Source organism: Myxocyprinus asiaticus, chromosome 47 (assembly GCF_019703515.2).
Source record: "Myxocyprinus asiaticus isolate MX2 ecotype Aquarium Trade chromosome 47, UBuf_Myxa_2, whole genome shotgun sequence".
In the NCBI taxonomy this organism is placed as follows: domain Eukaryota; kingdom Metazoa; phylum Chordata; class Actinopteri; order Cypriniformes; family Catostomidae; genus Myxocyprinus; species Myxocyprinus asiaticus.
The window spans coordinates 6,852,606-6,871,680 of record NC_059390.1 but is presented as its reverse complement, the minus strand read 5'-3'; the positions used below and the strand labels follow the sequence as shown (position 1 = coordinate 6,871,680).

The 19,075-nt window shown below is 38.0% G+C and overlaps 1 protein-coding gene across 1 annotated transcript in view; it reads right to left on the bottom strand.

The window, feature by feature from the left end:
• LOC127436653 (forkhead box protein P2-like) overlaps positions 1-19,075 on the bottom strand; it is a 150,903-nt gene that overhangs the window by 43,612 nt on the left and 88,216 nt on the right. Inside the window, exon 5 of the mRNA XM_051690932.1 lies at positions 12,666-12,755. Coding sequence (XP_051546892.1) covers positions 12,666-12,755 — 90 coding nt within the window. The remainder of the gene's footprint in view (positions 1-12,665; positions 12,756-19,075) is intronic.

Below are 19,075 nucleotides of genomic sequence, written 5' to 3'. Positions count from 1 at the left end.
TACGATATGTCATTTTTAAAAATTCATGTCATTTCTTAAATGATAGGAATCATTAAAATAGCAGCTGTCAAACTGTGCGAGAGAATTTTTCTGTAGAAAAACAAAACAAAGAAAATATTTTCGCAGCCCACTTCTTATAAGACGGCATTGAAATGCACAGATCAATAAAGCAACTTTTTTCAGAGCATCACTCGCTCGCTTGCCAGCACACATATTAACAGGGGAACATGCAACATTTACTTTCATTTGCCTCGTTTCTTCAAGATTGATCACTGAATAGTCTCACAGACAACCTAGACGAAGAGAAATATTTTTCCCTCCATTTTTCTGGACACGTCACCTGTCAACTGACTCTTTAGGGCATTCTTTGTACTTGATGATGCGTGTTGCAAGATGCATCATCCAACAGTGTATCTGTCTATCATAAAGACGCCTCTAGTGTCATGACAGGTAAACATCTCTATTGTTGTGTTTTTAAGGTTACGGAAGAGATGGCTGGACTCGGGATCCATCAGAACGATGTGAGTGGTGCAAGTGTCATGTCAGGAGCCAGGCGTGACGCATGGGGCTCCTCACGGCGGCTAATCAAGACTGCTTGATTGCTTTCCGTACGTCTGAGTTCTCAGGGCCTTGACATGTCCTTGTTTTAGTCTCCTGGCTCGGCCCAGCTCAGGTTCCCCTCTTTGATTAGCCGAGACATTTGCATGGTCACTACACATTTTTCATTTTAGAAGTCATTATGCATTAGCGCTCCTGAGCGCCAAGCTTGACTAATCCTGATGAACTGAGTAGCAGAGCTGAAGGTCACACTCCATCCCCACTCATATTCATATTCAAACAAATCCAAGCACCATTCTTCCATAGACCGGCCCCAAATCTTAACGAGCACCACTATGGAGGAAAGAGCGTGCAAATACACTTTCTTTCTCCATTTCTGTCTTTGGGGAGGAAAGGTGTGAAGAGGGGAAAAAAACAAAGGAACAAAAGCAACAAAGTCACAAATTAAACAGCTGCATGTAATTATGCAAATATATGCTTACACCTTCAATGTTATTAAACCTTAAGACACATTTGTGATGTGTAATTACCCCCAGGTTCAGCGAGGGCGCTTCGCTGGCCTAAATGACAATCTAAAGACCAAAGCATTAAAATACAAGCGGAGATGTTCTCATTACGCCCATTATTTGTATATTTAAATGAGCTCTTGGCTGAATAACAAACGATCACCTCGCTTACTCTCCAACATACCAAATACAATAAACATGTACATTTCAGAACAATTCATTACGTTTATTTATCGACCATAGCTGATTATGTGTACTCCAAAGGCATGGAGGACATAACTAGGGAGTGTAGTGTTACATTTTCGCCAAAATGTACAGATAAAAGCCAAAAAGAGGCTCAAAATGACAACAGCATAGTCGGGAGATGCCTCTCAGTCTCTCATTAGCTTTTTCTCAGAGCGATGGATGATAAGCATCTTCATTTCATGTTCTTCCAAACAAAAATATGAGAAAAGAGAGAGACAAAGTTGAAGCTTTATCCCACTCACTTCCCAGTGACACGCACAATGCTAATTCCAGCATTTAACACCAGCGTTTTCTGCATGATATATCAGAGCTTGAAAGATGAAAGCAGATAAGTAATTGCTCTCCTGGTTCTTATTCTTCACTGACAACCCATAAATTTAATTTTACACACACGTTCATTTACATTTTCGAGTATATGACATGATAATTGGCGGAATATAACACCTCCATTCCGCGGGATACTGCGGGGGGCGATGATTGACAAGCCGGGTGAATTGAAAAGAACAGAGGCTGAATTGCTTCTCCCCGAAATGATTTTGCCAAGAAGGGGCATAATTAATGAGCATTTGCCAAGGGGTCAAGCCGTAAACATTAGCAGACAATGGGCCTTCTCTTTGCAGGATAGTAGACGAAGAATGTCTGCGATAGTGTTGATGAAACCCAACGTGTGCTCTCAGATAATGGGATTCTTGAAGAATCAAAAAAATAATCTTCAATCATCTGCACTTGAAAAAAATCCAAGAAGCATTTGTTCTTGAGAAAATTGTGAATATCTGAGCACAGTCTTACTTGCAAACCAACAACTCACATCTATGTAAGCAACAAGCATGTCCACAAATAGCAATCCATAAGGCGAGGTTGCTTTGATTTCTATTGGAAAACGATGAAAATGCAAGTTGACCAGCTGATCTCCACTGACCTGCTCTTTAGAACCATGTATCTTGGCACCTGAACAAATAGCTTTAAATTGGCCAATGATGAGAAAACATCAGTGGCCCTCCTGAAGAACGAGTAGATCATTACGAGGCTCTCACTACGCTGAAGTCTGAAAAGAGACTCAACATGAGAAAGGTCAACCCCAAACCAGTGACTTGCTGGCTTGATTGGACGTAATTGTAAATGTAATTGGGTATTTCTTCAACTTAGGGCATTTTCATATCACAGAGGTTGATTTTTACTAAAACAGATTTCAACTTTTTTGTTTTGTAATTTGAAGGTCACATTAAAACGGAAACTTTTTACCAGGCCTTCATCATTTATATTTGGTACTTTTCAAATACCTCGTATTTACAGATTTTCCTGTTTTAGCCTTGTCCCAGACCCAGACTTCCAATATTAAACTATGAAAACCAATTATAAAAATACAAACTATAACATGTTTAAAACTATGACAACTTAAAGAGTAAAATAAACACAAACCATTTCAATATTTAATGTGGAAAAATTATTTCTATCAATTTCTAAATCATTACAATTGTTCCACATTTGTGGTGTGATTTCCAGCACACCAAACCATTTTGCTCCTAACAATGTTTTTTCAAAGGTTAAACAAGTCAACAAAAGTGTTTAAAGAAGAAAAGAAAAATCACTGTCAACATCACTTGTGAGAAGAGTATTTTTATTGGGTGTCAGTTCCAGTCAAGCTGTGAAGTATGAAAATATTTAATCATGTGTATTTAGGATACATAAAATAATAGCTATTAAACTAGCCTTAGCAAGACAAAGGAGACGTAAAAAATGTAGTTTCCATCACAGTCATTTCCACCGCGAAATTCTATTAAAACAGAATACAGAATTTGAGATGTGGTGGAAATTACACAGTTGTTTGAATTTTTCTGACACAAAAAATTACATAAATCTCCTGTGATGCATGTACATACACTGTTGGAGTTGTAGACAAGTTAAAAATGAAGAGTGTGAACCTTACTTTCAACAAGTGCACAGTGCTAAAAGTGCCCAAAGTTCAAGCCCCCCCCATAAAGGTTCCTATTCCACAGCAACGCAGCCTGGCCTTCCCGCAGTACTTCAATACATGACATGGTGTTCCCACAACAACAGTTGAAAGTGCTGTGCTAAACTACCAGAGTTGGCACAAGGGCAAGTGTCAAGCTGAAAAACAATTAGAGAGAACTGATTAAATGCTCCACTTCTGCACTATTCATTGGCTCGTTGAAGAAAGTTTCCGGATCAGATGTGTGGTGCAGGCAGTCGGCTTCTCAATGGAGTGAATAATGTGGCCACTTCAGAGTAGCACTGGTGGTGTCACTTGCCAAAGATACTATTCAGATAAACAAAATGAGAAATGGAGGGGCATGTGGTGGTAATTACTTCAGCGGTTTGCCAGAAAGAGACAGCGTGTTAATTAAGGTGTAAAGCCTGTTTTACTTGGAGAATGTAAAAGTCATAGAAAAAGAAACAATGATTCTGTTACTCTATGTCTCACTTATTCATCTCAATCCAACTCCCACGTTGGGAATGTGGGACCCAAAGCTGACCCTTCCATTTCAGTAAAGCTAGCATTGCTTAATCAGTCTATCATTAATGGCTCTGCAGTCAAGGGGTGAAGTTATTGATGAAGTTACTTTAGTTGAGAGACCACCAATACACACACTTACGTATTCAAGAGCTGTTGACAACACAAACAAACACACATTTACACTCATTTAAACCAGAAACACATTTTCCCTCCGTACTAGCAGTGATAGTTTGGATTAGAGGATCAATATGGACACTCCTCGGGATCGGAGCTAAGTAGATTACAGGACCATTTTCCCAAATCAGTTTATTTTACAGTTCAGCAAAACAGTATAGGAAGTGTACTGCACTTCAAATGATGATAGAGTGGAGTGTAGGGAAGCTAGAAAGGCCTTACGCAAAGACTTATCACTATGTAGATAACCACGCGTTCATTTCTGTCAATATAGGGAAAGATCAAACATGTACTACAGGAAGAGATTTGACTGGAGCTAAGCCTGAGCATGCTTTCCAAGTAACTATAAGAGGGCTTTAAGCACCAAGGGGAAGAAAAGTTCATGCAAAGAAAACGTCAAGAGAAAATCCTTTCAAATATAAATAGAGCCCAGAAAAATCTACGTTTTTGTGCACTTAAAAGGAATAGTTCCCTCAAAAATGAAAATACTGTAAACATTTACTTATCCTCATGTCATTCCATATCCATACGACTTCCTTCATAGAAAGTCATTTGAAGTTGGAACAACATGAAGGTGAGTAAACAGTGACAAAATTTTCTTTTTAAAAAGCTAATTTTCCTTGAATTTGTTTCCTGCTACAGTATCTGCAAAGGTACATTATCTGGCATTAACACAGAAATCTGTCTCTCGCTCACTTCACATCAACCCCTCCACACTTTTCTATCTCTTGCCACTGAAAGCTTTGTGTTGTCGCAGGTAATAGGGAGTCGGATGGATCGCCCTCCTCGTCAAGTGACACGCAGTAAATTACACAAGCTTCAAGCAGCTCGGTGAATTATAGTTCATCACTTGGAAAGACTTCCCACCACCAGGCTACACATATCAGATCTGCCAGTTAGGATCCAATTAACACTCTGGCCAGAGTAATCAGACTGCATGCGTAAGGGCCGCTGGAACTGGTTTATTACTCCCATGCATCTTCTGTCAGAAGGTACATTTGTTGCTTCTACATCAAAGCGGTGCAACGGCACTATTTTTTTCCCCACTCCCTCCATTTCAACTCTTCCCGGTACTTGCCTTAGGGTTAGGCTCCAATTCCTTTGCATCACAATGTGAGTCCTCACAAACTGAGTCCCATGCAATTTACCTATGCTGGGGTAAAGTAGGTTGTTTTCCTGGTTACCAAAGCAAAAAAAGTGTAAGTGTCACTGAAATAGCATGATTTCCACCTTATTCCAAGCCTGTTGCAATGGCCGAATTTTTCTAATTTCTTTATTTCTGCTCACCGGACAAACAATGTTAAATTACTTACTTTCTTATGCGGAATACTAGGCCTGTCGCGATTATTAAGAGAAAATGTGATTTAACTGAGATTATTGTGCACTTCAAATTCCAATCGCCTTTTAATGCCCAAATAATGTAATTTTAAGCAAATGTATAAATGCCATCAATGGCATGTTTGTGTGTCATTCAGTTGAACTCAGAGCGTTATTGAGCCACACAGCGGACATCAACCAGAGCAGCTCCTGTCCAGAAGAGCGTGTGAAACACTTCTCAAGTGCTCTGATGTATGCGCCATTAGTAGAGGCTTGTGCCAGACTCCAGCGAAAATCTAAACTAACAAATATAAACTTTGATTGTGAACGCAAAGGGCTCCAGTTTTATTCCACGTAAATTTAATGATTGTGTAATGGCAAAGGTTTCTGGTCATATGCGGATTTTTAAATGCAGTGTTAATGAAACGCAGTGAGACGGAGGAGGAGATAAATGGTTACTCTATTTCTGTGGAGTGATAAAAATGATAAAACAAAATCTCAAAGGTTATACAGTACTTCATGAGAAATAAGGGCTTGTGGGTTTAATAAAAGAACATTCAAATAATGTGTGAAAATGAAGAAATTAGGACAGAAATATTTTACTATTGCATAATATAATATAATAAAAATATAAAAAACATTTATATTTTGTTTTTTATTTTAAAAAATTAAATAAAATATACAAGTTCCAAAAACAATGGTGTAAATGTAAAATTGATCAAAACAAAAGTTGACCAAAAAGAGAGATACATTTTAGAAATATTTTGCTATTTAAAACAATAATTTTCATGTCATTCATAAGTTTTTAAGGTCTTAAAAGAAATCGTATGTCACTATTTTATTATTTGATATATAAATTTGAATTTAAGTACACTGCCGTTCAAAAGTTTGGGGTTACTCATTCTTTATTATTATTTTTTCTTCACATTTTAGAATAATAGTGAAGTCATCAAAACTATGGAATAACAGAAATGGAATTATGGGAATTATGTTGTGACTAAATAAATAAATAAATAAATAAAAAACATGTTATATTTTAGCATCTTCAAAATAGTCACCCTTTGCTTAGATTTAGCAGAAATGTACTCTTGGCATTTTCTCAACCAACTTCTTGAGGTATCACCCTGGGATGCTTTTAAAACAGTCTTAAAGGAGTTCTCATCTATGCTGGGCACTTATTGGCTGCTTTTCTTTATTATTTGGTCTAAGTCATCCATTTCAAAAACTTTTTTTTATTTTTTATAAAATGTTAGTTTTGTAATGAAATAAATTAATATGGTGGCACAATTATATTTTTGTCTACAAACATTTAAGCATACGCCTTCAGATCAAAAGATTTTTAAGATCATGAGAAACATTTCAGGCAAAAGACCCCAAACTTTTGAGCGGCAGTGTATGTAAAAATAATTTAACATGTATGAAGCACACAAAAACCTTAATAAATATGACAATTTACAGCTGAAGACAGAAGTTTACATATACCTTAGCCAAATACATTTAAACTCATTTTTTCACAATTCCTGACATTTAATCATAGAAAGCATTCCCTGTCTTAGATCAGTTAGGATCACTACTTTATTTTAAGAATGTGAAATGTCAGAATAATAGTAGAATGATTTATTTCAGCTTTTATTTCTTTCATCACATAACCAGTGGGTCAGACGTTTACATACACTTTGTTAGTATTTGGTAGCATTGCCTTTAAATTGTTGAATTGGGTCAAACGTTTTGGGTAGCCTTCCACAAGCTTCTCACAATACATTGCTGGAATTTTGGCCCATTCCTCCAGACAGAACTGGTGTAACTGAGTCAGGTTTGTAGGCCTCCTTGCTCGCACACGCTTTTTCAGTTCTGCCCACACATTTTCTATCGGACTGAGGTCAGGGCTTTGTGATGGCCACTCCAATACCTTGACTTTGTTGTCCTTAAGCCATATTGCCACAACTTTGGAGGTATGCTTGGGGTCATTGTCCATTTGGAAGACCCATTTTTGACGAGCTTTAACTTCCTGGCTGATGTCTTGAGAAGTTGCTTCAATATATCCACATAATTCTCCTTCCTCTTGAAGCCATTTATTTTGTGAAGTACAATAGTCCCTCCTGCAGCAAAGCACCCCCACAACATGGTGCTGCCACCCCTATGCTTCATGGTTGGGATCCAAACATAACAATGGTCATTATGGCCAAACAGTTCAATTTTTGTTTCATCAGACCAGAGGACATTTCTCCAATAAGTAAGATCTTTGTCCCCATGTGTACTTGCAAACTGTAGTCTGGCTTTTTTTATGGCGGTTTTGGAGCAGTGGCTTCTTCCATGCTGAGCAGCCTTTCAGGTTATGTCGATATAGGACACGTTTTACTGTGGAAATAGATACTTGTCTACCCGTTTACTCCAGCATCTTCACAAGGTCCTTTGCTGTTGTTCTGGGATTGATTTGCACTTTTCACACCAAATTACGTTCATCTCTAGGAGGCAGAATGCGTCTCCTTCCTGAGCAGTATGATGGCTGTGTGGTCCCATGGTGTTAATACTTGCATACTATTGTTTGTACAGATGAATGTGGTACCTTCAGGCGTTTGAAAATTGGTCCCAAGGACGAACCAGACTTGTGGAGGTCCACAATTTTTTTCTGAGGTCTTGGCTGATTTCTGTTGATTTTCCCATGATGGCAAGCAAAGAGGCACCGAGTTTGAAGGTAGGCCCTAAAATACATCCACAGGTACACCTCCAACTGACTCCAGTTAGCCAATTAGGCTATCAGAAGCTAACTGGCTAATTGACTAAAGGCTTGACATCATTTTCTGGAATTTTCCAAGCTGCTTAAAGGCACAGTTAACTTAGTGTATGTAAACTTCTGACCCACTGGAATTGTGATATAGTCAATTAAATGTGAAACAATCTGTCTGTAAACAATTGTTGGAAAAATTACTCGTGTCATGCACAAAGTAGATGTCCTAAACAACTTGCCAAAACTATAGTTTGCTAATATGAAATCTATGGAGTGGTTAAAAAAATTTGTTTTAATGACTTCAACCTAAGTGTATGTAAACTTCTGACTTCAACTGTATATGACAATTAATCATCATAATCGCAATTACTTCTTTGACAATTAATTGTCAGCCAAATTTCATAATCGTGACAGCCCTATGGAACACATTTTTTTTAAATTTAAGAATTTTAAAACCTGGTCTCATAGAATCAAGTTACTATGCCTATATTTTTGCAAAATAATTTTTACTTGGCTTGCCACTTTCCCAGTGAAATGAACATTAGAGGCGCTACAACAACGACTTTCATTCCCTTTCACACAAATCACGAGTAAACGGCAGATTATCAGTTAAACGTACTTTTCACCTTGTTCCTCACACCTTGTTCTTATGACATCAAAACAATTTTACTATAGTGCATGACTTGTTACATTTAGCAACTACATTTACATGCTTGTTCGAGTGTGATTAAATTGAGCGGTAGCTGAACTGATAGAGCGTTGCACTTGCGATGCAAAGGACCGGAGTCCTGAAGTCGACACGTGAGCCAAAAGTGTCACAGAAGCACCACATTTGCTTTTTATTACATTACTGGTTAGGTTTAGGTTTAAGGTTTAGGGCAGGTAGGTCGGTTTTGTTGTTTTAAAACTCAATAGAGCATTTACCTTAAAAACCTCATCTGTTTGAGAGAAAATGTAACACACTTTTTGCGCCACAGAGTGGACGTTTCCCCTCAGAACTGCCACAAAATGTTTAATCACTTTCTTGAGATCAGGCTGAGAATGTCTCGCTCACCATTCTCTTTTTTTATGGAAAAATGTGCTGTGAAAGTGAGACTTACATAATGCCTAACATCTCCTTTTGTGTTGCATGGAAGAAAGTCATATGGGTTTTGAACAACATGAGGGTGAGTACATGATAACAGAATTTCAGTTTTGGGTGAACTATTCCTTTAATAATGAATGTTAAATATGAAGCCATCTCCTTTATAAATTCCACTGGCATTGTGCACGTTCCAGTTGATGGCCTGAGTAGATGAATTTTAAGGAACATGGCGCAGCAGTCTGATGCTCAGATGAGCTGTGCGTTGCTGACCTTTAAATTGGCGACACTCGAAGGATGGCTCACTGCTCAGGAAGTGATTGGGTTGAGCTATCTCGTACTTCCCTCATCTAGGAATGCACAGATGCAACGAGCCGCTCAGCCGAACGCAGGGGGGTGGAAGTTAGGAAAATTGTGAGGCGCCGCTCCAAATGTTTTGAAAAAGTTACATCGGCACAGTGTGTTGTTTAGAGTGAACAAAAAGGTCAATGGGTGTCTGTTTCTGTCGAAAATGGAAATCCAGTTTAAAGTGAGTGTTTGTGCTGTACTAGTCACATATGTCTGAGGACAGAAGGTGAAATTGCTTTTGTTCACTCTCCCATTGTGAGGTTTCACCTTGTTAATGGTGGTATATCAGTCTCCCTGAGTGCACACCGTAAACAGGTCAAAGGTCAACCCTCCCTCTCTAAACACCAGTCTGACACCCAGGCGGCTGTATTATATCACCATAACAGCCTGTTGTCACACACACACACACACACACACACACACACACACACTTAGGCAGGGCAAGAGATGCATCTGTTTGTTCAGCATCCCCCGCCGCCTTTTATAGGTATTCAGTGGGTCGTAAACATGTGTAAGCATGGCGCTTACTGTATTCTCTGTGTTAAATGCCCATTCTGCCATGAGGACGAGATACCTAGGTGGCACACAGAGCACGGCTATGCCAAACAAACAAACTGGCATGTAGCTTATATGAAGAATGGCATCTGGGTTGAATTGGAGGGCGGGAGACACAATTGTGAGTCGCACAAGCTCTCTGTAATCCTCCTTCCCTTTCGTCCTCGCCACTTTTTATTTGTGTTTTAAATGTCAGTGTATAAAATGCAGAGGAGATATTGCCACTCAGAGGGAAAGGCTCTGCGACGCGAGAGGACTGTTGTGTGCCTTGGGAAATCCTTGGAAGCAGCATGGAGAAGGCGCGAGGATTTACGGGGAAGAAATAGGTGTTTATTGACTTCTCCTCTGGGCTTACGGGGTAATAATAGACTTGTCACATTACGCAAATGTGGAAAAGCAGCTTGTGAGCACGTCAAAAGCACGAGATGAGACAGTGGATAGAATTTGTCAGCTGACAGGCTTTAGACACTAATACAAGTAATTAAAACTGTGAGCTCCAGCACTTAGATGCTTGTGCGGTAAATAATTTATAAGGCATGATCTGTGAATCACTTTCTCTGCCTTTCCTGGACAAGAAAAGTGGCAGATTTATCAGTGTCGGTACATTTACTTATTTATGTAAATAAGTTATTTTTCAAACTCCTTGTTCCTTGGCATGTCTAAGTATACACAGTGTGATCTGACTATATAACTAAAGTTACTTTGAATAAGTCTTTAAACCGTAGAAGATTTCATTGGCTTGTTTCGAGAAGTTTTAACAGGATTACTAGACCTTTAGACTACTGAAACACCACTGAACAAGTTAATAAAGAAATGGGATCGACAGCATTGATTAACTACAGCAGAAAGACAGCGCTCAACAAGCCCTGATTCATATTGATTCATATGGCTAACATGAGGCAAGGATGGCATAAGCAAATGTAAATATTCAATATTTACAATCCTGTGGTGTTATTGGAGTCAAGGGCTCGGTCATGGGCCACCAGTTATCACAGAACTTCCTCATCCAATAGCACTCTTTTTCCTCGGAAGTGTTGCACGACAATTTGCAGTCACGCAGTGCGCCGGGAATCCATTCTTCTAAGTATACAAATGGCTGTGAAACTACAATAGATACACGGAACTGCAGTCACCTGGGCTTTGTTTTACAACTAATATCGTAGCACAGAGGGGAAAAGAAATAAAGAACAACTTTGTGTAACACAGGTTTTTTAATTTCTCGAATACAAAAGTCATATTTGGGTGTTTCTTCAACTTCGGACAATTTTGTGTCCCAGGGGTTAATTTTTCTTAAAACTGACATATTTAAACCTTTTCTTTTTGTTATGTGAAGGTCTCATTAAAACTGAATTTGAAACTTTGCTACCAGACCTTCATCATTTATTTTTGGTACTTTTTAAAATGCCTTTTATGTATATATTTAAATGTTTAAGCCTCGTCCCAAACCCAGACTTTCAATATTAAACTATGAAAATCCATTCTAAAATTAAAAATTATTGTTTATTTAAAATGATGATAATTTAAACAAAGAATTAAATAAAAATAAATAATTTTAATATTTATGTTGTGAAAATGATTTCTATAAATTAAAAAAAGAATTGCACAAAAAATATTTTAGCCAGTTTTTAAGATTTACGCATTTTAATTTCATTAAAAAAAAAATCTATCAAATTTAAATAAGAAATGTTTAACAGAATTAAATAAAATTTAAAATATTTAGCTTTTATTTTATTAAAAATTACTCAATTCAAATGGATGTAGTTTTGTTATGAATTGAAATCTGTAAATCCAAAAAACAAGAGTTAGCACAAATTTTCCCTTTCTTTAATTAAATGCATGGGTTACTAATGAGGTAAACCATTGCTAGCTGTTAGCGCTTATTAGCAGGGAGGAGGGCGCTCTCTCACTCGCACTTAATTTAAACCTAAAAATACAGAGCCTGGCAGATGTCAAACGCTTACATAATTTGAGCGCGTTTGTATTGCAGAGATGTGAAAGAAATAACACATTGACAGTCGGCGGATAAGTAAACAGGTCTGGTAATAGGGAATGCAGCATGTGCGACGCCACTGTGACCTTTACCAAATCACTGACAACAGCGATGCAGTACAGCTGGAATCAATAATGGCAAATTATCTTGGAGGGGTACAAATGACAGCTAGTTAAGATATGCAATGCTACAGAGGCGTCTTGAGGAAGCACATTTTCAGAGAGCTGTTTAGGTCTGTACAGGTTAGTTATGTGTTTGAGTTTTATTACAGTTTATATCATTGTAATTACAATGTAATAAATGGGATTATTTACAATTCACTGTAGGAGATGTGTTTCCGAAGATTTTCAAAAGCAACAGCTGGCCTATTATTCTTCGTTAAGCATGAAATTCTTCATTGCCAGTGTAATATGTCATTATCTTTCCACAGTACAGAACCTTTTGGGGTCATACAGCCATGTCAGACAGAGATGGTGAGGTAATGTAGTTGTAGACAACAGAAAGTCTTAGGTGTGAGGTATTTTGTTTTGTTTCTTCAGGAGAAGGGCAGGCCTGACAGGTTGAGAATTTTACTGACAGCTCCTGAATTACATTGCCAAATCAAACAGTTGCTGGAACAGAGGAAATCTTTTCCTGAGCGCCATGTATTATGGATGGACTTAAGAGATTAATGAGGAACTGCTCACCTGCAACGGACGCTGTTTGTCGTTGTTCTTTGGAGACTTCAGGCCACTGCCTGGTTGCTGTAGGAGTAATTGCCTTGCTGCTTGTAGAGCCTGTGAAGAGAATAGAAAGAGAGTCATGAAATTAGTTTTTTTTTTTTCATTCTTTTCCAACTATAAAACACTGTGAAAGGTGACATCAACCCTGCACATTTCATCCACTAGACCATTCATTGTTTTTGATGAGACATGAAGCATCTCTTAGATATACATTTTTCATGATAATCCACAAAGCTGTGATGAAAGATAAATACAGTTTGTCTAGCACCTTTGAAGAGCAGGAGGGGGGAGAAAACACAGTGTGTGTCAGTGGTATTGACCTGTCTAGTGTGTGCTCAGCTGAAATACCCACTTCTCTGCAAATTACCGTTCCATTTGCATATTCATAATATCAATTTGAAGCAGAGACAGGCGATGTGAAGTGTTCCTAGAAGCTGTAATTAAAGTTGACAAAATCAACATCAGATTACCACGGGAGTGAATTAACAAGGAGCCAAGCATTAGCCGGGCCCCTGAGCACAGGGGTGGCAGCGGCCCTTCTCTGCCAAATCACTCCAAATAACAAATCTGTGTTAAGAGTATATGTTTGGGATGGGATTTGTTTGCGGTGCTTGGTAAGTTTGAGTACTATTGCTCATACTACAACATCTTATAGAATCTTGTTACTATACCTACATGTGTGCAAAATTATTTATACGTGGCTCGTTTTATGTATCAACTTCCAAAAATTACTTTTATTCACTTTCAAACAAATCACAAGTAAAATGGCATATTATCAGTTTATTAACACTTACTTTTCACCTTGCTCCTCACACAATGCTCTCTTATGACATCTAAACAGTTTTACTATAGTACACATGACTTACATTTTAATGTTTTATTACATAACCAACAACATTTACAAGCTTGTTTGAGTGCAATCAACTTGCACAGTAGCTCAGTCCAGAGAACGCTGCATTTGCATTGTTAAGGACCCGGTTAAAAGTCCTGAAGAGCACACGAGTGGACACGTGAGCCGAAAGTGTCAATTAAGCACAACAAAATGACATGGTTTCTTCAGCAGTTGTGATTTTCATCTCACATTTGCTATTATGACAATATCGGTTAGGTTTAGGTTTAAGGTTTAGGGTTGGGATGTCGGTTTTGTTGATTTAAAACTCAACAGAGAATTAACCTTAAAACCTCATCTGCTTTTCATCTCACATGTGCTTTTTATGACACACTCGGTTAGGTTTAGGTATAAGGTTGGGATGTACAGTAGGTTTTGTTGATTTAAAACTTGATATAGCATTAACGTTAAAAAAACTAATCTGTTAAGGAGACCATTTGACTCATTTTTAGCGCCACAGGAACGGCCATGATACGTGTAAGGAATCAAGTAACATAATTTTTGCAAAAATGTTGCCACAGTCACACAATTTTTATTAAATCAGGCTGAATAAAACAGGCGAAAAAATCCCATAGACTTAAAATGAAGTCCGACCCAAGCCATAGGGTGAATTTTCTTCAAAATATAAAAATGTAGTTTGTTTTTTATCTATATGTGCAATACTAGCATGATTCCAGGTAGGTTTTAAAGGTATGCACTTTCTTAGTGTTGTCCATGTAGGAATACTAATACAAGCGTACAAAGAAAAGCAACTCTTTACTCGACTTCCTGGAGTTTTATGTTGACCATGCAGAGACAGAAGTGAGCAACGGTTCTCTGAACACAGCTGCACACGGCCCCGGTGCCCAGACACAAGGTGAAAGCAACAAAATAAATAAAGCAATGTAAACAACACAATAACTTTGCAGGCGTTTCTTAAGTCAAGGAGAGGAGCATGAAGGCCGAGGGGAGAAAAAAAAAAAGCTCCTCTAGATAAAGAGTGACAAATCATGTAGGCGAATCAAGGGCTTGTTTTATTTCCTGGTGCTTGCCAGTATCCATGACAACAGCTGCCTTGACAGGATATACATATGGCACTGCTCTGCCAGCTGGTGAGAACAATGTTTGAACTGGTACATTGAGATGCTGAGCAAACAGGGAGGAAGAAAGTGAGAGCTAGGGGAAAAGTTGCCATGTCTTAAACCTCTGGGAAGGCAGCCATCCCCCTGATCAATTATGAAGAGACAGGGTGAAGAGCTGCCACTGTCTGTCTGGCTGTGCGGTGGCGGAGCCAGGCTCTCAAGCTCCTGGTAAACAAACACAACAGAGTGGCGCTGGGTCCTAACAGCATCGATCTGTCTCCTCTGATGCACGTGCACACACACACACACACACACACACACACACCTCAGCCATGGCCTTGCACTTCAGAGGATACCAAGATGTAGAAGAGTGAAGGTCTACTTTAAATCAGTTCCCCATCCTGTCCTGTCTTTGAATTCTTTGTTCAAACAACAACAAATGCAAAGATGGCAACCAGGGTCCCGTTCTTTGGAGTTGATATGCTTAGTAGTTGGATAAGTTTTGGGATAACTTGTCATAAACTTAGGATTTTTTGTTCTTCAAAATGAGCTTAAAGTCAACATGAAATTAATATCTATTTACTGTCTATAGGGGTGTGAATCTTTGGGTTGAAAATGAATCAATTTGATTCACGATTCACAGGTTTTCGATTAGATTTAAAAAAAGATTTTTGCGAATTCAAAACATTTCAATTCGATTCGCAATGAAATTTGATCTGATTAACGAATAGTATTTTTAAATACTTCCCCTAATGTGTCATAAGCTAGAAAAAGAAAGGCAAATTAACATTGTTTATTGTAAAGTAACTTGAAAGAAAACACATTAAATACATGTACAAACAAGCTACATGGAATACAATAACACTGTGTAACAATTTTTTATTTTTAGTTTGTTCCTGGGTCGTAAGTGTTATTTCCTAATTGCTTATGTCTCAAAAGTATAGAAAATGGCTATTATTCCCCACACACCTTGCTTTTGTGACCAGGACAGTGATATTTTGAAATTTACCTATTTTCAATGAGAAAACGGGCGAATTTGTGTCTTTTTGTTAACATAAAATCAGAAAAAAAACAATATATGTATCCAAATTAACATGTATTTAAACTAAAGTAATATTAAAATCTGTGCTGGTCCATAATGGTAACAAATACTCGTCTCTTCCCCTGGCTCACTCGGTGCACCTCAAAGAGGATTACAACAGCATCAAGACCTTGCTGGATGCCTTGAAGTATGATGAGTATGGCTAGAAGGTCATAGGAGACTTCAAAATGTTGGCATTCCTGATGGGTCCCCAAGGTGGTTTTACCAAGTTTCCCTGCTATCTTTGCCTTTGGGACAGCAGGGACACTAAGCTGCTCTACCACAAGCGGAACTGGCCACAGCGGACAGAGTTCTCTGTGGGGAGGGACAACGTCAAGTGGGAGCCACTGGTGGACCCCCAGAAGGTGCTGATGCCACCACTGCACATCAAATTGGGCCTTATGAAACAATTTGTCAGAGCTCTAGATAAGGAGCCGTCAGCCTTCAAGTACCTTCAAGAATTCTTCCCTAAGCTGTCTGAGGCAAAGGTCAAAGCCGGTGTCTTCGTCGGACCACAGATAAAGAAGGATTTTGGATTCATGTGTTGTTTTTTTCTGACTTTATGTAAACGAAAAGACACAAATTCGCCCGTTTTCTCATTGGAAATTGGTAAATTTCAAAATATCACAGTCCTGGTCACAAAAGCAAAGTTTGTGGGGAATAATAGACATTTTCTCTACTTTTGAGGCATAAGCAATTAGGAAATAACACTTACTACCCAGGAACAAAAATTGTGTTACATAGTGTAATAGTATAAGAGTACAATGTGCCAATAAAATATTTCAGACATGAACATGGCTAGAAAATATTCCATATTTCACTATAAAAAGCATTTTTGTTTCACTATAAAAGTTTTTTTATTTTTATTTTTTTTCCAGGCCTTGAAATCACAATTTAAAAATTCCCTGATATTTCCAGGTTTTCTATGACCGAGGGAACCTGAATCAGTAAACAAATCCAAATATTACAACATTAAAGTAACATCATCTGACTACATTCAGTTTCAAAGAAAAGAGAAAAGCAATCATATAGATGACTTCAATTTAAATGTTTTCTGTCACACCAAGTCCCCAACTAAACAATGATAAATGGCAATATTTTATCCTATAGAAAAGAACGGCTTTACTTCAATAGTGACCCAGTGTCAGAAATTAACTTTTACATTTAGGGTCAATACTTGTCCCCTGTATTTGATTTTCAGGGGCATGTTTTACATTTATGAGGGCATACTTTTTTCTACCAATTTAAAACATAAACTGTGTCTTATATGTCAAAATGTCAATTTAATCAGTTCATTAATAACAATTCTTAAGTCTGAGAATGTATTACTATGTCTTACCCTAAAATTTACATCAACATCAACTATATCAGTGGTTACAAATAAAAAACAGAAGAATGGGGCATTTTTTGCCAAAACATTTTGAATTTCGGGAGCATGTTTATGATTTTTAACGGCATTTTTGCCCCAAGCTCCCTTAATTTCCAACCATGTAGTGACCATGCAGAGTTGGCAGCTGTATCAAAAGGTTTGAGCACGTTTGACTCGCGACAAGAGCGCTAATGCGGGCTGTCAATTGCTTATGAGATAGTGGCTATCCGGAGGAGATGTCAGACATAAGGTGTTTAAAAGTCTTGGAAAGCTGCTCAGAAAACATTTCAGTGAGAGTTACGGATGGAATGGAGAGCAGGTGCGATCCCGTGAAGGGTGATGGAAAAGTGCAGCACACGTCTGTGAGGGGAGAGTTGTGAGGGCGTGCGCTCCGGGATGCACTAGAGAATCAAGCCACGCATGTCTCATTTAAATCACACATGTAACTAATTTAATATTTATATATCCTAAAATATTGTATACTCATTTGCTGAATCGTGATTCATTAAATTTCTTATAGTTTAAATCGATTATTGACCAACATGAACGATTCTCGATACAAAAATAATATTTCAAGATTGATGCATATTGCAATTGGCAGGATTAGTAATCGATGCATCAAGAAAACGGGTGAATTGTTACACCCCTACTGTCTTAATACATGTTATCGATTGTAACACTGACTGCCCACTTTTTCATCCATCTTGGATTCAGAAGTATTTTTCCCATTAATTTTTTTTTCCAATAGGGATTTAATAAAATCCTTCATAAAACCATTCTAAGCTATTAACCAAATCAACCAGCGCAGAGGTGAATTACACCATTACATGCATTGATTCGAAGCAAAACATTTTTGAATATCGGACAAAAAGACAAGGTACAAGACTGTATTTTGAGAGTGTAGGGAGACCGACTCAATTGTGTAATTTGCTCTGTTTAATACAAGTACATGAATAAATAAATTGTTTTTTAAAAGTTTAAATATTGTGGACTGGTGGCTTCCACAGAAGCATTTACTATCGGTTAACAACCTCAGAGCTCGACGTTGGTCTGTCTTTAAAGGTATATCATTTATCGTAAAAAATCAATTCATCTATGGAGAAAATGACTGGGATTTTTACTTCCGGAACCAGACTTTTGCTCTCTTTTGGTCTTATTGTGAATGATTCATCCGAGCGATTCAGCGATTATTTTTCAACCCCTCCAACCATCTGTCATATAGAGACCACTTTTCACTTTGAAACATGACACATTATGAAAGTAAAATGGCTTGCGAATGCTTTTTCACGTTGACTTTTTAAGTTAATTCCGCCATGTTACCAGTGCAACAGCTCTGACTTGCTCAAACTATTCCAGAAGATATTCCAAGCTTATGTCATCCAAAAATGTAAACAGCTACATTTAAAGATGTTCAAGCACTACAAACCCAAGTTGTGAAGTTTCAAACAATGCAACAGGCTTCAGCAAAATAACTTTCCGTGCTTCAGTGTGCCTTATTTTTCTGTTCTAAATGACATATTTATTGATTTGTTATGGTGTGTGCATTACTTTCGGATGCATGAGTGAGTTATAAGTAGCCCTGCCATGCTCTGGATTTCAAGTCATTATCGGTGAGACCACGAGGACGAGATTGTAAATTGCGGGAGATTTCACGCCCATCCAAGCGGTGATTGTGTGGCTTTAGTGGTCGGCTAATCGCTTTAGCACAACAATTAGCAGAAGGAAATGTTTATCCGATCAATAGAGACTCACTGTCCCCTGATGAATAAAGGACAAAGTCAAAGAAGTCATTCAATACACGGTAGAGGTCAGGAGAGTGGCACTTCCTATAGCACATGAACACACGTTTAATGGCTTTTCCAATACAAACCCTGCAAAGCGGGAAGGCAGGGGAATGTAATCAACTCTATTTTGCTTATTAGAGACATTTGTTTAGAACTGTGATGATATTTTCTTTTAATACTTCAAAGAATT